The sequence below is a fragment of the Lynx canadensis genome, chromosome B4 (genome assembly GCF_007474595.2).
Source record: "Lynx canadensis isolate LIC74 chromosome B4, mLynCan4.pri.v2, whole genome shotgun sequence".
Taxonomy (NCBI): Eukaryota; Metazoa; Chordata; class Mammalia; order Carnivora; family Felidae; genus Lynx; species Lynx canadensis.
In genome coordinates, this window is record NC_044309.1 from 100,787,656 (window position 1) to 100,814,073 (window position 26,418).

The window sequence follows — 26,418 nt, forward strand, 5'->3', positions numbered from 1 at the left end:
TATAATCAGTATTTTATGGGCTCCATGTGTTTTTCTTGGTAGCAAGAAACATTTAGGAGGTAAGGGGCAATAGTATATAAGCCATTAGTCTTTTGTTATCTTTCCCTTACAATGAAATAGCATTCTCTTTACATTAAAATGCAATTTAAAGTGTTAGAAATTTGTGAACAGCATTCATTTATACCTTTGGTTCTTAAATACTAACACACAGCAGAATCACCTGGAGGCCATGTTAAAACTCAAATTACTGGCCCCCTTTCCAGAGCCTTTAAGTCAGTAGATCTGGGGTGAGGACTGATAATTTGCATTTCTAACAAGTTCCTACAGGACTCTGATGATGTTGGTCTGGAATGACACTTTGAAAACCATTGGCTTACACTAAGCGTTTTTCTATTAGTCAATTCCTCACTGCTAATTATTGGTATGTGATTAGAAATGCCCAGTTCAGAAGTCTAGAAACTCTGAAATGCTAAGACTTAGACATATTTATTCTCTCTTAACTTGATGTTTCATTAACATTATCTTCTCACATATTTTCTGCCATGTTATTTGATGTCTGAAGAGTGGTTGTTACTATTTACCTTGAATTCATTTGCATTATCAATTTACATCAATTGCAGAGTGTGATAAAATGAAAGAAAAAGCAGCTCAGGGCGCCTGGGTGGCTCAGTCAGTTAAGCATCCGACTTCAGCTCATGTCATGATCTCAGGTTCGTAAGTTCGAGCCCCACGTCGGGCTCTGTGATGACAGCGCGGAGCCTGGGGCCTGTGTCAATTCTGTGTCTCCCTCTCTCTCTACCCCTCTCCCACTCGCACTCTGTCTCTCTCTCTCTGTCTCTCTCTCTGTCTCCCTCTCTCTCTGAAAAAATAAATAAACATTAAAAAATTAAAACAAAAAAACTAAATAAAACAAAACAGCAACAACAACAAAAGAATCTCACGTAACATGCCTTTTCCCCCCTAGAAAAGTGTGAGTACTAAAAATTATTTTAACTGTTTTTCTAAAATACTCTTTGGTACAGTTTAATATGCAGATTTTAGCTCATGTTGTCACCTGCATTATTAGAATTTTGCAAGCTGTTAGGATGCATTCCCCATAGAGCATTCTATAAATGCCAGACGTTGTGGCAGTCAGATAAAGGAGGTTTTTCACCATATTTTGAGATAGATGTCAGAAACATTGGAAATAACTGTAGGAGGCTGAAATTAAGGAAGGCTCATAACTGAAATATTACCTTTTGTTTGGGCTTTTGAGCCAGAAAATCTGGGATCAGCGGTTACTGTTGTGACGTGGGGAAAATACTTCGCTTCTCTATTTCAAGATCCTCATCTCCAAATGGAATGGAGCTCGTAGGGAGCTTTGAGGATTGAGTGAGTTAAATCACTTTACATGTTTAAAACAGTGCTTTACTCTCAACACTATTATAAATAGATACTACATCTTGGAGAAAGAATTCTGTATATCCCCTCCCCTCAGTCCCTTTTTTGTCATACTGCTGGTAGCAGTAGAAATGCAACTGAAGTTAAATGAAATAAAATCTAAGTTAATACTAGAATCATGCTACATAATTATAATATTCAACTCCCTTTTCAAGAATTCCCACAATGCCATATTGTCTGTAGAAGAAAAAGTCATTAATAGGCACTGTGCATTTAAGATAGGGTAGATGGTTCCTCATTATATATTTAATTTCTGGCATCGTGTTTGATAGATTGTCTATACTGATAATGAAATTGTCCAGGATGTTTGTTAACACTTAAGGTTAGGGGAGAAGATACTGACTCAGGAGCCAAAGTATTCGTTACATTTGGAGTAGTAAGGATTAGAGAGTGACACATATGTCTACGGTCATACCACCCTGAACATGCCTGATCTCATCTGATCTCAGAAGCTAAGCTAAGCAAAGCAGGGGTGGGCCTGGTTAGTACTTGGATGGGAGAGTGCCATACATGGGCTCAAATGAATGCTGAGAAGTCTTCGCAAGAATATGGGAAGTGATGATTTGGATAAAGAGTCCAGTGGGTGCACTACCACTCAGTAGGTGAGATGGGGGAAGACTAGGCAGTCATTATTGCAGAGATCTAGTAGGTTCTCAAAATTGGCTAACCTATTCCCTTTTTCCTCCCACCTTCCCTCCTCAAGGACAAACTATGCGTCTTATCCTTTTAGTGTTGCCTGTAATACCCAGCATAGCTCTGCTCAATCATTGTTGGCTGGTTTGAGTTGCTAATAGGATGCCACAGTTTATATATGGCCTCAGTTATTTTTCTCTGTAAAGAAACCACAGGTGAAAAAGATTAGAACATACTATAGTTTGCACAATAAGCCCCATCCTTTCTTTTCCTACGAGCTTACACTGAGGTCTATATCTGTTCATCTAACAGATCTAACATCTAACATCTATTCATTATAGTCCAAGCTAATAATTTGTGGCTATAAATTTAAACAGATAAGTATCAATATAATTTTGGTTCCAGTAAAATCTGAAACTTGAATTAAGGGGTGCATTTTATAGCCACATATCAAGGAAGAGGATGAGTAGGATTGCCTGCATCAGAGTTGAAAATATTGATGTTGATTACTTGTTCCATCTGGCTTATGGTCACAATAAGTACAACAGACAGTTTAGGTGTATTGTTAGATAGGAATTAACTCAAAGAACTGGGAAACTTAAATGCACTAATAATGGAAAGTGATATTTATGCATGTAAATGAAGTTTAGTCATGTTTACTTAAGACTGGTAATCCCTTCACAGGGAATATATTATTAGTACTATATGTGACATGGACTGGAATTTTAATATATTCATCAGCATTAGGGTGTTTTCATCTTTGCAAATAAAATCAAACCTTTTTTTAAAAATATGAAAGGTATTGGGGTACCTAGTTAGCCCGGTTAAGTGTCCAACTCTTGATTTCAGCTCAGGTCATGATCTCACGGTTCATGGGATGCACCCCCATGTTGGGCTCCATGTGGAGCCTGCTTGGGATTCTCTCTCTCTCACTTTCTCTCTCCCTCTCCTCTGCTCATTCAGGCTCGCTTGCTCTCTCCCTCCCTTTCTCTCTAAATAAATAAATAAATATTTAAAAAATTAAATAAGAATTAAAACATTAAAGGATTATTTATATTTTCTTAAAACCTAAAACTGAAGTCATGCTTAGAGTACTATTATATTAGCCTGTCAAAATCACCACACACAACTGTACAACTCTAAGTGTATCCTTAATACGGATCACCTAAAGATGGTCCTATTATAGGCTATAAGCCAGACTTTTTTTTGGAGCCTAAGTAGGAGACACCATGATTATAATTTTCTCATATGCCTCCCAATTTTCCTCTTTAATTGTATTTACCTCCTTCTGCAGGATCAAATTACCAGCCAGAGAATATGTGCAGTCATTCTTTTTCTCTGCTTGCCAAGTGGCATTTTATGTAATTGTCCCATATCAGCTTCTCCAGCCCACTCTCTCTTACCTGCAGGTGTGAGGTTCTGTGTCACTTATGCAGGATATTCAACTGTCAGGTAAACTGAGTGATTTCTCTAGTGTTAAAAGTTACTCTTTTCTCATTAAAATATACATTAAAAATAATAATTTTCTTGAAGTTTCCTTTTGCCCCTGATTTTCACTCCATTTTATTCTGACTTCTTTTTGATCTGTTTATCTAGTACCGACAGTTTATTTCAGAGGCTTTCATAAAGCATTTGGTAACCCGCAACTCTGTTCATACATACGCACAATCCTTAACGTCCTGGGGGATTCACTATAGGCTCCCCACTGGCCAGCTGGTTGATGGACTGGGTACCTTGAACTTCAGTGCCTGTTGGTCTTAGGTATGATCATTGTAGTCAGAGAAAGAGTTTCCATTTGGGGCTGGAATGAGGGTGGGAGACACACCACCCTGCATTTCTGAAAAAGAAGGAGCCTAGAAGGGAAGACAGTTGCTCAAGTCTTTATATCAGGAAGCATAATTTCACTTAACCACCGGTTTTCATTCCCATGTCTCCACCTTCCTGTCTGACTGATAAGTCAACGCTGGATTTTCCCTGGTCAACATTTACTGGCTCTCGATGGAGCGAGGGGGAGGCACGTAACCATAGGCCTCTTCACTCTGGTCCACCCCACCTTCCATCTGGTCTGATGCCCACACTTCCTGAGCTCTTCTGGGGTTCTGTGGGAAAATCTGTTTACATTGCTCTGATATCTCCCTCTACAGGCTCCTGTGGTTTATTCTTCCTTTGTTCCCCTTTGCTAAATCATTTATCATTCTTTCATCGGTTTTCTGTGTCCACGTATTGTGGTCATGGGAAATAGAGTTTGAGTTTTATGTACTTATTTAATTAATTAATTTATTTATTTGTATTCTGGCTGTCTGGAGGGAAATTTTCTAGAAAATACAGGGCAGAAAAGTACTGCACCTTCTAGAAAGTGGAAGTCTTACACTAGCCTCTTAAGTAGGCTCCCTTTGTTCAGTTTTTCTCTGCTCGAAACTATCCTCCATAGCGGCACCAGAGCGGCAGTTAGAAACACGGCCAGAGCTATCATTTTTATATCCCTATATATAAATAAGCTAACATTCACCTAAAAATATTGAGGCAGCCCTCTTGTATTTATATATGACTCCACCTGATTCCTATTCTCTTACTTCTAGTCTTTCTATGTGCCTCTTCCCCATGCTGTGACCAAATGGAATTATTCAATATTCAGTGAATTCTGCATGCTGTTTCATACCTGTGACCCTTTGTAGATTTCGTTATTCCTGTATCTGTCGGTAGAATATACTTTCCCCTTCTTTCTGCTTATCAAATATCATCATTTTGTGTGGTTTTCCTCAATCTTCATTCTTCTAGAACCTTCATAGCCGTACCTTCCTCTTTTCTTTCCTTTTCTTTCTTTCCTTTTCGTTTTTCCTTTTCTTTCTTTCTTTCTTTCTTTCTTTCTTTCTTTCTTTCTTTCTGCCACTTTTCTTGAAGCCAATTCACTTTTAAAAAGAATACATTGGCTTCATAAAGAGGCTCTTTTTCTGAAAGTAAATGGAGCTCTTGGGTGATTTTTAGGTAGGAAGGTAAATTACTTGATCAGATTTGCATTTTAAAGTCATCACTAGCAATAGTGTATAAAACAGTTTATTGCTTAGCCTGCCTACATTCAGACTGTTTTTAGGACTGGTAAAGCAATTTGGGTGAGAGATGATGAAAAGCTGAACCAGGGTGATTATAGCAGTAATGGGGCAGAAGGGTCAAGAGGCATTCAGGATATAGAATTAACAGAACTGGGTCAGAGATTGGATATGAGAAATAAAGAAAAAGTTAGAGGAAATTATCAGAATCAATTTTATGTTTTCTTTAGAATTTTCTTGCCTTTATAGACCATTCACGAATTTTCTGGAGTTGTTGAATCTTTAATAGTCACTTTTAAATCAACCTTTAAACTTGAAAAAAAAATTTTCTCACACAAACTTAAAGTTTTATTTTTTTGCAGAATCCCCAAAGATTTAGATGGAAAAGTGAATGCTTTTCAGTACTTTTGGGGGTTATAATTAATGGTTATAAATTTAATGACCCCTCTAAGAAGCTGTTTTATATATTTTATTCAATTTATTTAAACTATACAGAAACTTAATTTTTTAAAACAATTTTTATTACTGAAGAATAGCTGATGTACATTGTTATATTCGTTTCAGGTGTATAGCATAGTGATACAACACATCTAAACACTACTTAGTGCTCACCATGACAAATATACACCATACAACATTATTACAAATTATTGACTATACTCCTAGTGTAATACTTTTTATCTCTGTGACTTATTTATTTTATAACTGGAAGTTTGTACCTCTTAATCCCTTTCACTTATTTTACCACCCCCCCCCACTGTTTTCCCCTCTTGCAACCACTAGATTATTCACTGTATTTGTGGATTTGTTTCTGTTTGTTCATTTGTTTTGTTTTTTTAGATTTCGCATATAAGTGAAATCACAAGACGTTCGTCTTTCTTTGTCTGACTTATTCCACTTAGCATAATAACCTCTAGGTCCATCCACGTTGTCTCAAATAGTAAGATCTCATACTCTTTTATGGCTAATATTCCGCATATTTATCTATCCATCTATCAACAGAAACGAGTTGGCTATTATAAATAATCCTGCAACAAACTTAGGGGGCATATATCTTTTGAAATTAACATTTTCATTTTCTCTGAGTAAATACCTATGTGGAATTACTGGATCATATGGTATTTCGATTTTTAATTTCTTGAGAAACCTCCATACTGTTTTCCACAGTGATTGTGCCAATTTACATTCCCACCAACAGTGTATGAGGATTCCTTTTTCTCCACATCTCTGCCAGCACTTGTTATTTTTTGTGCTTTTGATATTAACCATCCTGACTGGTGTGGTATCTCATTGTGCTTTTGATTTGCATTTCCCTGATGTTGAGGATATTTTTATGTCTTTTGCCATCTGGATCTTACCTTTGGAAAAGTGTCTATTCAGGTCTTCTGCCCATTTTTATGTGATTTTTTTTTTTTAATTTTTTTTTCAACGTTTATTTTATTTTTGGGACAGAGAGAGACAGAGCATGAACGGGCGAGGGGCAGAGAGAGAGGGAGACACAGAATCGGAAACAGGGTCCAGGCTCTGAGCCATCAGCCCAGAGCCCGACGCGGGGCTCGAACTCACGGACCGCGAGATCGTGACCTGGCTGAAGTCTGACGCTTAACCGACTGCGCCACCCAGGCGCCCAGTTCTGCCCATTTTTAAATCAGATTGTTTTCTTTTTGATGTTGAGTCCTACACGTTCTTTATATATTTTGGATATTAACCACTTATCAGAATTAATTTGAAAATGTCTTCTCCTGTTCAATAGGTTGCCTTTTTATTTTGTTGATTTTTTTCACTATTCAGAAGCTTTTTATCTTGCTGTGATCCCAATAGTTTATTTTTGCTTTTGTTCCCCTTGTCTGAGGAGACATATCCATAAATATGTTGTTAAGGCCAGTGTCAAAGGCAGAGATTACTGCCTATATTTTCTTCCAGGAGTTTTATGGTTTCAGGTCTGACACTTAGGTATTTAATCCATTTTGAGTATATTTTTGTGTATGATGTAAGAAGCTGGTCCAGTTTCATTCTTTTGCAGATAGCTGTCCATTTTTCCCAGCACCATTTATTGAAGACTGTCTTTCCCCCATTCCATATTCTTGCCTCCTTTGTCATAGGTTAATTGACCATATACACCTGGGTTCATTTCTGGGAAGTGGATCCTGTTCCATTGATCTATGTGTCTTATTTTGTCCCAGTACCATACTGTTTTGATTAGTATGGTTTTATAGTATATCTTAAAATCCGGAATTGTGATACCTCCAGCTTTGTTATTCCTTCTTAAGATTGCTTTGGCTACTCAAGGTATTTTGTGGTTCTATACTTTTTTAGTTTAGAACTAAACTATATTTGTTTTAGTCCTGTGATTTTGATATAGATTTCACTGAATCTGTAGTTTGGTTTGGGGAGTACAGACATTTTAATAATACTAATTCTTCTAATCCATGAACATGGTATATCATTCCATATGTTTATGTCTTTTTCAATTTATTTTATCAGTGTCTTAAAGTTTTCACAGTATAAGTCTTTCACTTCCTTGGTTAAATTTATTCTTAGGTATTTTATTCCTTTTGGTGCAATTATACAGAGATTGAGAAACTCCATAAAGAGCCAGCATTTACCTTGATGTAAAAACAGAAATAAATTAGCTGAGTTCAACCATTTACTTGGTGAATCTGTTACATATATTACGATGATCTCAACATTACCAAAAGCTTTGAATGGGTTCACTTCCTACTAATACCACGTGGTCCTCAGTATTGAGAATTCTAGGTCTGTAAGGGTCATGAAATTTGACTCATTGGATCTGGTGGTCATGTTAGTTCTGTAACATCAACGAAAGATTCAGTCTGTGATTGGCTTTTTAAACTAAAAATAGCATGTCTTATGTCTTAATTCCATGTTGTAATTTTCCAGCCTTCTTTATCCAGTATTGCATACATTCATGAGTTTTTGAGTACTAAACTTAGATGTGCAAAATTACAACTTTTAAAAATAATAAATATGTAGGTCCACCTCCCAAGCCTTTCTTTATGTGCAGTAGTAGAAAATTTATTTCTCCAAATGCAAGATAATTCAGTCACTTCTGGTTTAAAGTTCAGTCTTGAGGAAAAAGTTCATTCAGTTCCAGATTCTTCCCCTTCCCCTGTGCATCTTTTCTCCCTGGAATGACTGGTTCAGGTTGGTAAGCATGGTTACTAATGATCATAGCACCATGATAGTTTTCATCTTTGTGGGAAGAATACTTATGTCACAGTCACATTTCCCTGATCCATTTATTTGTTAACTTTATGTAATTTGTCTTACACTGCTTTCTAAGATATAGAAGCCTAGTTATTGCCATTGAATTTCTTTGTTTTCAACCCAATTTCTATCTGTTAAAGATTTAAAAAATCCTATATGATTTCTCAAAGTTGATAATTTTAACATATCAGAGAGTAGTATTTTATAGGGATATATAACTACTGCTTGAATGTTGGGAAAAAACTAATGTGTATAAATATGTGCAGGGTTAAAACTAGCTCAGCTAGTATGTAAAAATCATGTGACTACATTTATAATATTTTCTAACCAGGTTATAGATTTTCATCTTTCTATTAAAACAACCTCTGGGGTTAAATGAAGTCTGTTTTTCTTCTACTACTTCTTTAATGTCTTTGATCATTTAATACTCATTAAAATATTGTATCTCTTTGAAATATTTATATATCTCAGAGTAGTATATGCAATAACAAAAGTACTCATAATTATTTTTATATTGCGTTTAGGTTATTTATAATACACTCATCAAATGCTAAATTAAATATTGGTTTTAAAGTTCAGGGGCAGCTTGCTGTGATATACAGATGCTGTTTGTTATATTGTCTGTAGTAAAAAAAAAATACTATAAACAAAAGCTTAAGACTCTGTGGAAGATCAGATCTTCTGATGTTGTTTTACTATGACAAGTTCACTGGACAGAAGCAATATGGTGTCACATATATTGCCTTCTATTTGAACCCATTGTTTTATAATGAGAAAAAAAAACACTGTAAAAGAAATATAAGAGCAAATGGCTAAGCTAAGGGATCATTACATTTTGGAAAAGTTTTCCTTAGGTTAACTACATTTGGGCAAATAGCTAAGATTTAAGGATTTGAAATGATAATCATTCATAATCATTATATTTAATATAAACTCATTATAATTAATATAGATGTAGTTTACATTAAAATAGTAATAGTGAATAGTAATATTTAACATTTAACAAGTACTTATTAAGTGAAAGGCTGTGTTCCAAAACTATAAATTCATTCAATCCTTACAATAATCCCATTAGTATGTAATACTATTGTTGCCATTTTACAGAAGAGAAAAACTCTGGAACTGAGAGAAAATAAACATTCAACCCATGTTCACACGGCTTTTAAGAGTGGGGCAGAAATTCCAACAATATGGAATATTTCTCAAGGAGTACATAGTCTTGCATAATAGGCCTTAAAATTCATGCAGATCAATATGAAATATAAATTATGCCACAGTATCTTTGATTTTATCATAATGAATTACTGTAAATGAATTAATACATATATAATTTTACCTGAACTGAGTATTCCTTTGTTAAGTCTAATCTCATTAATTTTCTGAATCTCTAAAATATAATTACCATATCAGATAACATTATATTTATAATATTGCAGTTAAAACAGGTGAGGAAAATTGACTCCACATATTTAGAGATAAGTTATATTTAAAGCTTCAGCCAGACCTAGATGACTGAACATTAATTTATGATTAATTTGATATTGTTCCCCATCATATCAGTCTGTTCACTAAAAACCTATAGTTACTTTATAGCATAATCCTACAAAAAACATTACCACTCATTTTGTATCTCAAGTGAAGCTAAGTGGTTAAATATTGTGATTTTGTGTGTGTGTCTGGTAATGAACCAAAGGCAACTTTGGAGTTCAGATCCAAAATCTTGACATGATTTTGCCATTCTGTTGTATTTATTTGAACAATAGATTCTAATGTGACAGTTGATGAGGTTGTTGGTATCCTCTCTCACTGGAGTAGTACAGGAAGTTTATTGATGCGTTTTGCATATATTTAAATGCCATGTGTCCTTTGCTTGAAAACTGTCTCATTAAAGATACATCTCATATTTCCACTTATTTCTTCAATTTACATATATAAAATTTTAAAAGGCAAAAATAAATTTATGTGTAATATTAAAGATATACTTATAAGTTACTTTGTAATTGTTTTATATTTCATCTAGATAATAACATCCTTTCCAAAGGAAAGGTCTCAAGTAGGGTCTTATAGGGTCACAAGTATCTTTTACACATGTTTAAGAAAGATAAGTAAAGCATAAGGACTTTTTTTAAATGGAGATTTATTTTTAGTTTATTCATATAGTCCGAATTGGTTTTGCTGATTGCAACTAAAGTCAGAGATTATGGTCTGAGCAATGTTTCACATATTAAAGATGGTATACAAGTCAAAGCACTTAGGCTTGGGATTCCTCTGGAAGAAATCTGGACCAAGTGAAAAACATTTTATGAGCTAAGTCAGAGGCTTTTCCAGTCAGTCTTGAAGGCAACCAGCTGGCTTCCCATCTGTTTCCTTACCTAAGTCCAGGAGCAAGTTGGATATAAGCTAAGGCACTGTTGACATGCATTTGGAGAATGAAAGTGTTCTTGTTTTCATTTCTAATATATCCCATTCTGTGTATATTTAAATAAGTTTTTTTTTGCCTAATTTAATGCCATCATAAAACAATGCATGTAACCTAGAGTTTGATGGGGGTGGTGTCACAATGGAGGCATTGCAAACCTGAATGAGAACATGGCAGCCTTAAACTAGATACCTTCCTCTGAGTTTAGATGGCAGACAGATCTGTGGCCACATTGAATTAGAAGGCAGGAGGTGTCAGAGATACAAGTAGTGGCAGAATTAGCAAGGAGCACGTTTAAAAAAATTTTTTAAATGTTTATTTATTTTTGAAGTAGATAGAGAAAAAGAGAGAGAGAGAGAGCACGAGTAGGGGTGGGGGCGAAGGGAGGGAAACACAGAATCTGAAACAGGCTCCAGGCTCTGTCAGCACAGAGCCTGATACAGGGCTTAAATTCAGGGAATGGTGAGATCTTGACTTAGGCTGAAGTCAGACTCTTAACCGAGTGAGCCACCCAGATACCCTAAGGAGCACAATTTTTTCAGTCTTCTGCCAATCCTCTAAAATTTTTAACCTCTACAAAACAATAACCTTAGTAAATATTTGTTGGAAAGCCATCATAGCAAAGAAAACTAGATGCCATAATGATGATAATAATAGCAGACATTTCTTCAGGGCTAATTCTGTGGTGGATACTTTACAAGTGCTGTCTTATTTAATCCTGCCATAACCCTCCAATGTAGGTATTAATATTATGCTTATTTTGCAGATGAGGAATTTGAGGTTTAGAGAGGATAAGAAACTTGTCCAAAGGTCCCATAGGTGGTAAGAGGTCTCCTGGGCCTCAAAGCCAGGTCTACTGACTCCAGAACTCATGTTCTTCATCTTTGAGGGATCCTTTAAAGTCAGCCAACCGGTCCTTGTAACTCACTGCCAATGGAGACAGTGGCAGAAATCAAGTCTGGCTCAACCTGAAATTTCTAGTAGAAGGCCAAGCAATTAATGTTATCATTTTCCTGGTGTGTAGAGGGGAAAGTCCTCAATGTTTTAGATTTTCAACAGTATACATCCTTGTAAAAATAAATTTTCCTATTGCAAAATAGTAAATACAAGTAGAATAAAATTTTGAGGCAAATGACCCCTGAATAAAAAAAAAAAGTGTCTATCTAGAAATTGTGTGTTTGCTTTCTAATTGAGCAGTTATGCAAGTATATTTTCTTATACTAATATCTTTGGTATAAAGATTATGAATATGGTGAAAGGAGGTGTAACATTGCCATCTCATTTATTTTTCTTATGCAACTGGATGCTTCCAATTGTTTATACTCTTTTAGGAAACTTAACACTGTATTGCATTAAGGTTCTACTTTATATTTTCTAAAATAAACAATTTCTTTGACTATACTGTATTTTGGAATGTTTGTACCTAGGATTCATTAAGAAAAAAAAAAAAAACCTAACAGCCCCACTTAGGTTTGGGTCCTATAAAAATAGGAGCATGAAAGTGTGAAAGATACATTTTTAAGGCTCTCTCTTATAACTTTATATGTAGTAGAGACAGATTTAAGCAAATTAAATATCTTTCAACAGGGGTATTGATATGTACAATATAATATCAAAAATAGTGAAACATTGGGGTACCTGGGTGGCTCCATCAGTTAAGCATCTGAATTTGGCTCAGGTCATGATGTCATGGTTCACGGGTTCAAGCCCCCTGTCAAATTCTGCACTGACAGCATAGAGCCTGCTTGGGATTCTCTCCCCCACCCCTCTCTCTGTCCCTTCCCCACTCTCTCTCTCAAAAATAAATAAGCATTTAAAAAATATCTAAAAAATAGCGAGACATATGTATGTAAAATGGTTATAGCAGTGTTACTAAAATACTGTTACATAGAAAGTTGAAAAGTGCAGAACGATAAGTGAAACTTGAGACATTTTTGGTTAAAAATCCTATCGTGTGTGCATATATGTGTGTGTAATATGGTGTCATGTGGTCCAGTGTGTAAGCATAAAACAAAATTCTAGACCTATTCATACCAAATTATTGAAAAGCGGAAAAATTATTGAAAAGTTGTGAGGAAACTTTTACTTCTTAGTTTCTACACTTCTGACTTATTTTGTTTTATTTTTATGAAAACACGTATATTGGTTTTGTTAGAAGCAAAAAAGTAGTATTTTTTTCCAATTTTCTTGGCCTTCTAAAAGATGCAAGTTACGTCTTCAGTTTAATTGTCCTCATTAAGGCTTGCTGCCTTAATTACAGATTTTCCAACTGTGCCTGATTCCTTTGCCACTCTGCCCTTCTGTACTGGTATTCTCTGTGGGGAAGGCCCTTCCCTTCCCTTCTTATGCCCAGGTTCCATTATGTTCCCTGTTCTAATTCCAGTGCTTCTCTAACACACTTTTATATGTATATTTCTCAATCAATTCCCCTCCTCTGTTATCATTTCAGACACTGTGTTCTTCTGTTACATATTACATACCATAGTTTGCCTTGTAATAAACTTGACTAATGTATCTGAAAGAGCCATCTGTAAAATTGAAACATCTTAATGCTTATTTATTTCCTTATACTTAGATTACATTACCTTAGGGGTGTCCCATAACATTTGAAAAATTAGTAGATTTTTATTTTTGTGGCAATTTTTGAACAATTCCAGCTTTTCTTTATATCGTAATTTACTTTGAGTCACTTCTACTTTATGACAGATTGCCAATCTTGAGATTTATAATCCACTCCTACACTCTAGGTTGTGATTTCTATGTAATAACTATATTTGCTTCCTCTATTTTCTTATATAAACACATTTCAAGAGGTTTAAATGGGAGATGGCAGTCCAAATAAAATAACTTTGGCATTTGCAATTATTTTATAACACGATGCCAAAATATTGTCACATGTAGTATCTCACATGACAAATCTAATAAAGTGTTAGAGAAACAGAAATTTTTATAATAGGTTCCTGTATAAATCAGTACAGGTGATTTCCTTTTACAAGGACAGGCAGGATTATTTTCAATAGGACAGAAGCAGGGGAAAGAGTGAAAACCCAACTGACTTGCAAACAGGAGTTTCCTGGGTAGTCATTGGGGAAGGGAGTTTTGCTGTGTCACAAGTGACTAGTCCCTGGTTTTGAAAGAGAGTGACTCATCCTCCTTTGAAACAAGAGATAAGTGGGAGAGAGAGCTGTATAAAATTATTTTACAACTATTTCCTTTTGAGCTATGACTTCTTAAACTGGAATGTGATCCAGAATAGCTTCCCTTTGAATCCAACATTTGTCTTAAGCATTTTTATTGTCTCTATTTTCTCTCACACCATCTCCCTTCTTCTCTCCCTCTGTTCAACAGATTTACACTGACTGGGCCAACCACTACCTAGCAAAATCAGGCCATAAGCGGCTGATCAAGGATTTGCAACAAGACATTGCAGATGGAGTGCTGCTAGCCGAAATCATCCAGATCATTGGTAAGACCTGCCCTCTGGGAAAAACCATGAAAGTCTCTCCCCCCCCCCCCCCCCCGCCTTGGTCAAACACAATTTAAGTTGTATGCATATGAACTTAGTCCCTGTGTCTCTGAGATTAATGTAGCTCTCCCGTGATTTAATTAAAAATGTTTATGTGAGAATGTTTGAAAAAAGCAGTTTGGCTATACTTTTAAATGGCTAGAACTGTGTCTTTACATCCACTGGATTGTCAGAAATGAACGCTTCATTAAACCATATGTCTCCCATGTGTGCATTTCGTTAGCTAGGGCAACTCATACACTCTGAGATTCCTTGAAACTATATCCTGATCCAGCAGGGACAATTGTGAAAGGTTTCATGTCAGCAGTCATTTGGCACAGGCTAAAGTATTAGCAGCAACTTCCTTCTCACTCACTTTTTTTTTTTTTTTTTTTTTGCCTGATTTGTGCATATGGAATTGGCGGCGGCTAACAAGTGTGTCCTCTTGTACGCGGCTGGGGAGACAGAGTGAATGTAGCAGCAGCATTGTGCTTGTTTTGGTTTTGGTTTTGGTTTTTGTGTTTTCTTAGTCTCCTTTTTTTTTGTGTTTCACTTCATTGCTTAAGCATGTCATTCTTTTTTTCTCTCTTTTATTTTATTTCTTGGCTTTAGCAAATGAAAAAGTTGAAGATATCAATGGATGTCCTAGGAGTCAATCTCAGATGGTAAGAATCAAATTTATTTTAAAATATAATGCTTACCTTCACTTTTGATTACACTGCATTTGTAAATGGACTAGAAATTTCTTTTGCATGCCTTCCTGCTTAAGAAACCATTTGATCACATTCTATCATATGTATTTCTTTGGGTGCAGTTTATGGGCAAATGATAGCATCAGCACAGCTGAATATGGATGACTCCTGAATAACATGTCTCCAGGTGTTTTATCAGATCCTTGACTTTTTGTTGTTGTTGCTCTGATGGCTGAATAATTTAATACTGGTTTTGCTGGCAGTAAATCCCATTTCCAATTTTAAGTGGAGCCTTTTTGTCTGAACAACTGGTTTGAAGAACAGAGCTGGCCATGTGCATCTGAAAAATACATAAATAGTATTTTCCTTGTTCATAACAAAGTCCAGTGTAAACACAGAGACTCTTCAGCACTTTTGGAAATAGCTCCAAAGGCATGCTGCTGGACGTTTTCTGAACAGTGACTGATCATGAGATATGATTCATAGCCTTTTTCAGAAAGCTGTTGATCTAGAGGTCTGTGCCTTTCCCATCTCTCTTTTTATCTTTACCAACTGGTAAAGTTTAAAGTTTTATAATGAAAAAATAGATTGATAAACTGCTGAGGTAAAAACTTACCCCTCTATTTATTAAATAGCCACAACTGAAGTTTCTAGGACAACCTGAAATACAAATGCCTTCATTAAAGTTATATCAGCAGATATAATCAGGAGTGATAGCCAAAACCCATCAGATGAGGCTTCCTTCAAAACTCTAGCACAAAATAGACATTTTAAGTAAATGTAATGACTTCTCAATTGTCAGGGATTGGAGAATGAAAAAAAAAGAACTCTTTTGATGTGCTGACTTGCTTTACTTAATGTCAGAAAACTGAAATCCAAAATAATAAAAGGAATTTATTCTTAAAGAGTGATTAACGAGCATGTCGTGTGTGTGTGTGTGTGTGTGTGTGTGTGTGTGTGTGTGTCTGTGTGTGTGTGTATGTGATTAATAAACACTCAAAGGCACTATTACAATACATAAACCCTGCATAACTGTTGTGAAAAAAATCTCAGTAAAAAACAATTTTCTGTAAAATAATTCAGTTTTAAGGGGACTTCTTGATCTAATTATTCTGGGCACAAGCATGGCACTATGGAAATTAATTATAATTTTACTGAAAGCAATTTTAATACCTTCAGACCCTGCTAAAATAATAGCTGTGTGATATTGGAAAATGATGTAACCTCTCTGAGTTTCAGCTTTTTCATCTGTATAATGAACCCTAATTAGGATATGATAATGACCTATAATTATGGATATTCTTTACTACCAAAACTGATATGGAAATATAATAGTGCTGCTATAAACTTTGTTAAGACATATTCATGAATTAACACATGTTAAAAGTTTTTTAGAGCTTTATATTAAAAATCTGTGTAGTCCCTGAATATCATATTTTATGTTTCTTAAACTCAACACTTGGGTTTACTTTCATTATTTCAATTATAAGGAGGTGTTGGATAGTAAAATAGGTCTTGTCTGTTGCCATTCCAGTTTGATTCTGATTACAGAGAATCCAATAAACAGCCAAGCTAATATTTCATGACAGAAAAAACAAAACAAACAAAAAAAAACTACGAAGTTCATAACTATGGATAGGAATATAGTCCTTATATATTTATCTGAAACATCTGTACCGAAGATTCTACAAATCTGTGAAAACATTCTCATGAGTATTAGACTCTGTTAATTTTTTATTACTTCCTAATCCTTATTAGCCCCCAAATGTCATGTAACATCTAGTATACATGTCGTGTTGATATTTCTGCTTTTGATTAACACACACACACACACACACACACACACACACACAAACACCAGAAAAACCAAAGCCTGAGGGATGTAGATGCTATGAAAAAGGTAGTTTTTCCAGCCAAACAGTATTAGTTGGAATCACTTTGGATTTTGAGTTAAGAATGACTTGTATCCTCATTTTTTTCTGATGTGGTTGAATTTTGAATCTGAAGTTGACATGCCCTCCATGTGTTGATTCAGAATAATGCATATAACAAAAATAGAGCTTTTTAGTTGAATTACTTTTGCCTCTATTCCTAAGAATTGGCATTGGCACTATATTATTAATGGATAAAAATCCAGACTTTAACTGAGACAAGAAATTAGGGGAAAGAGAATTATGACAGAGTATGACTAGGCTTATGAAGTTCTTATAAATTTCATATATCTATTCCAAACAGGATGTTGCCTGTTTCTTTATTGCTTAACAACCAAGAGGTGAAACATTAATAACAGTGAGTGCTATCCTTACTCACAAAATTGCTTTGACCACATCCTTTTGAATATCTGATTTTTTATGGTGCTTGCTGTTTGTGTGGAATAAGGAAAGGTAAAGTAAAAATTAGGTATGCTCCTGTTTGTAGTCACAAATTATTTAAATTTCAAATTTGATAGCTTTTATTGGATTGTTTTAAACCTTTAAGAATACAGAGTCTCTTGTGGTATGAATCTACAATATATTGATGAATATTTTGATGAATAGTAGTCAGGTAATTCATATTTAGCCAATATTTGCTGAGCACCTGAGCTACCAGATTGAGGAACCCTTGAGGATCAAAGGAGCAAATATTGAAATAAATAATAGCAACAGTGTTGCATAGATAAGAACAGAAGTACTGTGACGGGAGTCCACTGTGGCTTGAGTGCAGTGAGGTGTTTGTATGGGACGATGGAAGTCTGATCACACAGGGCTAAAGTATGGGGTTGGTTGAGGAGCCTTTTGAAGACTTTTAAAGCTGAATGTGGCATGATCCGATGTAAATATTAAAAAAAATCATCCTAGGTGCTTTCTGGGAATTGTAGAATATGTGTTAAATCTTCATTTGGATGTGGGAGATGACGAATATAGGGAGGATGAATGTTCCCACAGTTTCTCCTGAGAAGTTACTATTAGACGTGATTACTACAGAGGGAGAAAACAGACTAAAGGTAGAAGGGGGAAGATGACAAATTCATACTTTGAAAGTAAAGTTTGATCTATCCATTGGAACATCAAGTAGGAGGTGACTTCAGGCAATTAGGCATGTGTTCCTGAAGGTCACAATAAGGTGTTAGGTAGAATATAGCTAGTGCACAGGTAATGATTGAAGTCATGGAAAAAGGATGAGATTTCAACAGAAGGCCTGTATAAAGTCAGGAGGGGAGAGATTTGAGGTTCTCACACTGGGGAATATCAATATGTATGTGATGAGCAAAGGTGTAGGAATCAGAAATAGGGAAGAGTAGTGAGAGAGTGAGCCCATCTTTAAGAGGATGGATCCACAGATGGGGATTATTGATCCTTAGGGTAGCTAGAGTAGCTTCAACTAGAGTACTTGGACTAACCCAGTGAGATGGGGCAAAGTAAGATGAGCAGAATGTGGTGGATGTTGTCAAATGCTACTTAGCCAACTAGTTGGTGTACCTCAACAAAGAAGTTGGTTCTAGCAATTAGGCGGGCATTAATGACCTTGATGCAAATGTCTTCTGTAGGGTGACCATGTGTTAATTAAGGAGTAAGAGAGGTGCCCCTGTCTATTGAGATTTGGATAATCTTTCTAGGAATTTCCTGTTGAAGAGAAAAACAAAAATATATCTATAGTTTGAGAGGAAGGAAGGGTGAGGGGAGCTTTTGGAAGGTGGGAAATAGGCAGAGGAGGAGGAAGCAGTAAGGAGAGAGAAGAATCCAGGGGACTGGGGAGACAAAAGATGATGCCAAATCCTAAAGCAAGTGGCAAAGGAATAAATTTGAAGTCTGTGTAGAAGATTAAAAAATTTTTTAATGTTTATGTATTTTTGAGAGAGAGAGACAGAGTGCTAGCAGGGGAGGGGAAGAGAGAGAGGGAGACAGAATCTGAAGCAGGCTTCAGGCTCTGAGCTGTCAGCACAGAGCCCAACACGGGGCTCGAACCTGTGAACCTCCAGATCATGACCTAAGCCAAAGTTCGATGCTTAACTGATTGAGCCACCCAGGCGCCCCCTTGGTAGAAGATTTAATGTTGGAAAAGAATGAGGGTACATTTTCCTTTGTGTCATGTCACGAGGGGATATGATTGCATGGAATGAAGGTACCTGAAAATGGATTAAATAGAAATTGAAGGAATTTATCAATAACATAACTGCAGAGTATTAGAGAATAATAATGTGCACTTTTCCATGGGATTCTCTAATTATAATACCTTATAGAAAAACTCACGTATGTTGTCTTGAAATAGATGAAGAAAACAGTAATTCTTTCAAGTGGGCCAAAGAACATATGTTTAAGAGAAATATGAGCTAGTCAATGCACCAATTTATTAGTGTAATTTTTGGAAGATTTTGATTCATGTTTATTCTAAGTCTCAAAGTCATAGTTATCTTCCTTAATGAGCTGAGACTAAACTCATCCTGAAAAACAGAACTCAGTTTGAAGGAGCTTATTCAACACTATATTTAACCTTATCCAAAGATGAAGTTACTGATATGGATAGCACCTGTTGAGTAATTTCTAGGTGGGTGGTTTCAGAATTCAAAATATATGCTGCATGCCACACTTTGGTGAGATTACGCGAGGAAACAAATTAGTAAACTATAAATACTAGGAATGTCCAGAATGCCTAGCAGATTAAAAATAGCAGAAAAATGCCCAACATGTATTTGAAATGCTGAGGCACAAGTGCTAGGTTCTTAGACAAAAATGTAAGACACGTTGGGGAAAAGTTGTTTTGAAGACAAATTTTCCTTTAGTTTAAAATAGACCGTTACATTTAAGGATCTTCACAAATGCGGTAGAGGGATTAGAAACTGTGTTTATGTGAAGTAAGCCAAAATTCTGATTCTACGGTATAGCTGAGGATGTGACAAATGTGCTTCACAGCCTGTCCTTCCTTTTTGCTGGCTCCTCCCATTATCTCACGGTAAGAGCTCCATTGTTTTCAGCCACAACTTTCCATCTTCTTTTGAACATACCATGTTGTTTAAAATTTTCTGAGATGGTGACTTGGGGAATGTTTATCCCTGTGCCTCTTACCCCTTTTTGTTCCTAGAAGATAAAAAAAAAAACAAACAAAAACAAAAAATAGGTTCATTCTCCCTTAACTCTCCAGTTCCAAGTCCCACAACGTTGTGACTTCCAGAATAATAACATGATGGATTTTATTGGCATCTTTATCCCATTTCAATAGTTTGCACTCATCTGTACAGTGAAACTATTCTTCCTAGTAAACATATTTGGTGCTTTTATCAGTATTCTGTCCTTTAAAGTTTTAATTATTTTAGCCACTGCTTGTAATTGGTTCTCTCATAAAGGACCTATTTAGGTAAGATAGGAAGATGAGGTTTCTAACCAAATAGGGAAGAGATAAAATATTGGAATGCTCTTAAAGGTTTAATAAAATCTTATAAATGGCACACTGCAGGATTCTCGCACTATGACTCAGAGGAGTGGAATATTGCTAAGTTAGTCCATTCACATGATCCCCTGCCATTTTTGAAACTGTTCATCTTCTGGAATGGCTGGAAAAAGATAGCTTAATGAAGACAAATGCTTTACTACAAATATAGCTCTGATCTCTAACGAAATGCTAAATGGAAATTTCTACTTTGAGGTTTTCTCTTTAATTTCATTATTTTCATATAGGCTCACACTTTGGAACAAAAGAATAAACTACCAGTGTTAAGAAATGTATACTTAAGTTATTACAATATCCTGATGATTTTTAAAACTGAATGTGTCTCTAGAAGTTGCTCTGTGTACTAGCATTTAAAGTTCAAGCGAAGGACTTGAAGGATTGAAAGGAGGGGTGTTACACTGAAAGGACAGTAGTCACTGGAATTCAGTTGTCACTCTGTGACCGAGAAAAATATCCAGTGAATGCTCAGTCTCTGGTCATTTCTGCATTGAGGAAATTAGACCAATGGAACTCTGACTTGCTAGATTGATTTAAAAACAGCAAACACCATGGCTCCTGTTCAGTGTTTTAGAGGTATATTTGGGGTTTAGCTCTTTATAGCTTTTTAAAAGTATATTCATAGTAAGGTGAGAAAGATATTTCCTAAATTATATTAAATCCAATTTAAAAGAAAAATGGTAATAGCATGAGAATTATATTTTTATGGGAGTTGTCTGGTCTGCCATTAAATTAAATAAATGTTGGGGCACCTGCGTGGCTTAGGCTGTTGAGCATCCGACTTCAGCTCCCAGGTCCCAGTCTTGCAGCTCAGGACTTCCAGCTGCTCATCAGGTTCACTGCTGCCAGCCTGTTGGCGTGGAGCCTGCTTCGGATCCTCTGTCCCCTTCTCTCTGCCCCTCCCCTGCTTGCTCTTGCCCCAAAATAAATAAATATTAAGGAAGTTAAATAGATGTTGAGAATACAAGAATGCTTTTCTGTATTAACTTTATATTATGGAATACACATTTTAAATGTTCTCATGAATATCAGTATTTAAATTGGTTTGTGCTATTAGTAGGACAAATAGAAATTGGAATAAAGTGGGGTTCCTGGGTAGCTCAGTTGGTGAGGCATCCAAATCTTGATTTCAGCTCAGGTCATGATCTCACAGTTCGTGGGATCGAGCCCCACATCAGGCTCTGTGCTGAGAGTGCAGAGCCTGCGTGGGATTCTCTCTCTTCCTCTCTCTCTCTGCCCCTCCTCCACTCATATGGATGCTCCCTCTTTCTCTCTCAAAAAGAAATAAACTTTAAATTTTTTTTTCAACGTTTTTTTATTTATTTTTGGGACAGAGAGAGACAGAGCATGAACGGGGGAGGGGCAGAGAGAGAGGGAGACACAGAATCGGAAACAGGCTCCAGGCTCTGAGCCATCAGCCCAGAGCCCGACGCGGGGCTCGAACCCACGGACCGCGAGATCGTGACCTGGCTGAAGTCGGACGCTTAACCGACTGCGCCACCTAGGCGCCCCAAGAAATAAACTTTAAAAAACAAAGGAATTGAAATAAAGTAAGTAACTTTGCAAAGAATTTATCTATCTATCTATCTATCTATCTATCTATCTATCTATCTATCTATCTATTTAGAGTGTGTGAGCAGGGGAGAGGGGCAGAGGGAGAGAGAGAATCTTAACACAGCCTCCGGCCCAGCACAGAGCCCAACTGGAGCTCTGTCGCATGACTCTGGTATCATGACCTGAGCTGAAATCAAGCGTCAGACCCTCAACCAACTGAACTACCCAGGCACCCCATTTATTTTTTACAAAGAATTCTTTTTAAATAAAGTAACAATTCTGAATTGGATTCTGGATTCTGTATAATTTGTTTTTCTTTCTTTTTGGAGAGAATATATGTTTTTTATTTTATTTGAGGAAAATTAGTAAGCTTTATATATGTATGTATAATAACCATTGTGAACTATAGTTAATATTTCAACTATATATTTGAATATCAACCACTTTCTTAAACATTTAGCATGTTATTTTTCCTGATACATTTAACTTAATTGCTGTTAATTGTTTCCTACCTCTAGGCCAATATCCCAGTAAACACAAAGTACAATCATACCTAGTGTTAGAAAGCGTATCTTGTAACAATCCTTTCATAAATTTAGTTTTTATTACCTTCAATAATCTGGTCTTTTTTAAAAGGACTTTCCCCACCATGTTTTTCAATCCCCTTCTTGAAATGTATTAGAAAATTACCACTTACAGGGGCATCTGGGTGTGTCAGTCAGTTAAGCATTGGATTTCGGTTCAGGTCATGATCTCACCATTCGTGGGTTCGAGCCCTGTGTCGAGCTCTGTGCTGACAGCTCAGAACCTGAAACCTGCTTCAGATTCTGTGTCTCCTTCTCTCTCTGCCCTTCTCTTTCTCTCTCTCTCTCTCTCAAAAAAATTTTTTTTAATTATCACTTATAGTAATCAGTGGTAAAATACCTAACAGTGGAACAATTTTATTTTTTTAATTTTTTTTTTTTTAAATTTTTTTTTCAACGTTTATTTATTTTTGGGACAGAGAGAGACAGAGCACGAATGGGGGAGGGGCAGAGAGAGAGGGAGACACAGAACCGGAAACAGGCTCCAGGCTCCGAGCCATCAGCCCAGAGCCTGACACGGGGCTCGAACTCACGGACCACGAGATCGTGACCTGGCTGAAGTCGGACGCTTAACCGACTGCGCCACCCAGGCGCCCCTATTTTTTTAATTTTTTAAAGGTTTTTTTTTTTTAGTGTTTTTATTTATTTTTGAGACAGAGAGAGACAGAGCATGAGCAGAGACAGAGGGAGGGGAAGACACAGAATCTGAAGCAGGCTCCAGGCTCTGAGCTGTCAGCACAGAGCCCGACGCAGGACTCAAACTCACAGAGTGTGAGATCATGACCCAAGCTGAAGTCGGACACTTAACTGACTGAGCCATCCAGACACCCCAATAGTGGAACAATTTTAAAAACTGGTAGTTAGGCAAATAATATACTAAGATATGAGACCATTTTAAATAAGAACTCTTTTTAAATCTGTTAAAACCTATTAGATTAAATGATGCTCTAAAAATTACTTCTATAAAAAGAGAAAAAGGAAATGAATTAAGGAGAATCTTATTCATCTGATCTCAGTATAATCATCTGAAAAGTTTATTTTGAATGAGATAAATTATTGGAAAGTCAGTAGATACACCCAAAGTAGCTGCTTTATTAATTATATTTAAATGATTTTAATATAAAGTCAGTTAAACTGACAGATGTGGATAGACACAGACAAAAATACATCGAATGCCTCTGAAAAATCATATTGCCCAATTGATTGTGTTTCAAACACAATCATGTTTCAAACCTAGCAAAACATTTTGTGAAATCATATCATAGAAACCAAATTGTACAGCATTCAGCAATATCAGCATCACTTACTGATCGACATGAATGATTAAATGTCAGTCATGTATATTGGGTGCTATGCTAGATGATTGGCTTGCAGTTTTTACGTAGTATTTTAGCAAACAGACAAAGGAATGGGGTGTCACTGAGCCTGCCTGGAGAAGAGCCAGTGTTTGGTCTCATGTTTATCTGAGTCAAGACCAAATTGCTTAAACTTACTAATAAATAAGCTTAACAGAAGAATTCAAGTCTTTGGATTTTCAACCCCTCTACCCCTCCTCCTCCTCTTTCTATCCTTCCTCTTTGTCTTCCTCCTCTCTCTCTCTCTCTCTCTCTCTCTCTCTCTCTCTCTCTCTCCCTCTCTCTCTCTCTCTTCCTTCTTTAATGTTTTGGTCCCTCTTTTTTCCCTACCCCCCAAGCTTATAATATACATTATTTTTCTTTAATATCATACTTATTTTTCCTACGTATGGAAGGAATATATAAACTTTGGTTAGTTTGGGAGAGGGTGTGGGTATGTGAGCTAAATAAGAGTGTATAGATTTGTGGTAACATTATGCATTTGGCAAATAATTAGTTGTTATAAGTAACTTTAGTCCTATATAGAAGTATGCGTTATTTAAGTTTAGAAAAATTTTATAACCTCATAGTAAGATTCTTTGTTTTGTTTTGTCTTCTGAAGCAAACTGAAAAGTAAGAATTCATTAAAACCCACACAGTATATCTTCAGGTCAACGAATACTGTGGTAATCTTTATAATTTTATATTTGTAAAAAATATGAAACATTTATTATTCTCTAATTACTAGAATTTTAAAGAAAAAATAATTTATCTGATAAAATACTAATGGATTTTCCATATCTGTATCCATACCTATATATATATGTATATATATACACTATACGTATACATCTGTCTAATCACACATACACACATAGATTCTGTTATAGAATATATATGTTTACATAAAGCATTTCTATTATGGATATAATATAATATATATTAGATATATCCACGTATATGTAGATATACACACATACACACATACACGGATGCCTAGTATGGAACTCGGCTCTTTATAAATATCTTTAATCCTCGTATATTATGTGGAAAATATTTTTAATCCCATTTCATGGATAAGGAAGCAGAGGCTTCAGGAGAGTAAAAACTTTGCAAATTTTTTACCTTGTATAAGTTGCATAAGTAGGATGCTAACCCAGTTTTACTTGACTGAAAAACTTTCAATTATTATACTTACTGCTTAATTAATAAACTGACTCCTTGCATCTAACCACAGACCACTCAGCACAAAAAAAAAGGGATGAGTGAAACAAAATTACTATCCCCTCTGCCTCTCTCTATCCCACAACACAAAGTAACTTGAAATGCAAAAGGGAAGTGGGTGGGTTAGCATTGCAGTGACAGGAGACAACTAACCAAACTGCATGTTTTACCTTCCCTCCCCAAAGTCTTAACAAATCAAAACTCAGAGGGCAAAGCCTGGAAATGTGCCTGCTCACGGATCCCAGCTCATCCTTAGCCTTGCTAAAGTTTATTTATGTCTACTGCTCTATCGAGTAGAAAATTGTTTTAATTACCTCTGGTTGCTGTTACAAATTATCACAAACTTGGTGGCTTAAAGCAAAAGAAATTTAAGCTCACACAGTTCTGGAGGCCAGAAGTCTACAATCAGTATGACAAGGCCAAAATGAAGGTATCAGCAGTTCTGTGCTCCCTTCTGAAACTGTAGGAGAAATCCATTCCTTGTCTCTTCTAGCTTCTGGAGACTGCCAGTATTCTTTGGCTTGTGGCCACATCAGTCATTCTATATGTCAATATGCCAGCATATAAAAGTACATTGGATATTTGAGAATTAATTTGGAAGCATTTAAACTTTGTGAACTTAGAATTTATACAGAACGAGTGGATTTTGCATACTATTTCTGTCTTTCCCCTCATACTACACAATTTCATCTTTACATTCAACCAGATATTTATTGAGCACTTATTTTGTGCCAGGCACTGGGTCCTGGCTATCTGTCAGTCATGTAGAGAGCTTGAGTCAGAGGCTGGAAATGTCTTAGTCAGAATGTCTAAATTACATGGAAGTGCCTGAGTGGCCCAGTGGGTTAGCATCTGACTTTAGCTCAGGTCATGATCTTGCGGTTTGTGAGTTTGAGCCCCACATCAGGCTCTGTGCTGATAGTTTGGAGCCTGGAGTCTGCTTCAGTTCTCTGTCTCCTTCTCTCTGCCCCTCCCCCATTCATGCTTCTCTCTCTCTCTCTCTCTCTCTCTCTCTCTCTCTCTCTCTCTCAAAGTAAATGAGCATTAAATTAAAAAAAAAAAATTTACCGTTTATTTATTTTTGAGAGACAGAGCAAGACAGAGCACGAGCAGGGTAGGGGCAGAGAGAGAGGGAGACACAGAATCTGAAGCAGGCTCCAGGCTCTGAACTGTCAGCACAGAGCCCAACGCGGGGCTTGAACTCACAAACCAGGAGATCATGACCTGAGCTGACGTCGAATGCTTAACCAACTGAGCCACCCAGATACCCCTAAAAAAATTTCTTTTAAGTGAATGTCTAAATTACAGTGGTAGAAAGCTTAGTGTGGAAGAAAGCT

The 26,418-nt window shown here is 36.2% G+C and overlaps 1 protein-coding gene across 2 annotated transcripts in view; it reads left to right on the top strand.

Moving 5' to 3' along the window:
* NAV3 (neuron navigator 3) overlaps positions 1-26,418 on the top strand; it is a 596,222-nt gene that overhangs the window by 328,815 nt on the left and 240,989 nt on the right. For both annotated transcript variants that reach the window (XM_030323286.1, XM_030323287.1), the window contains exons 2-3: positions 14,116-14,233; positions 14,885-14,937. In XM_030323286.1, coding sequence (XP_030179146.1) covers positions 14,116-14,233; positions 14,885-14,937 — 171 coding nt within the window. The remainder of the gene's footprint in view (positions 1-14,115; positions 14,234-14,884; positions 14,938-26,418) is intronic.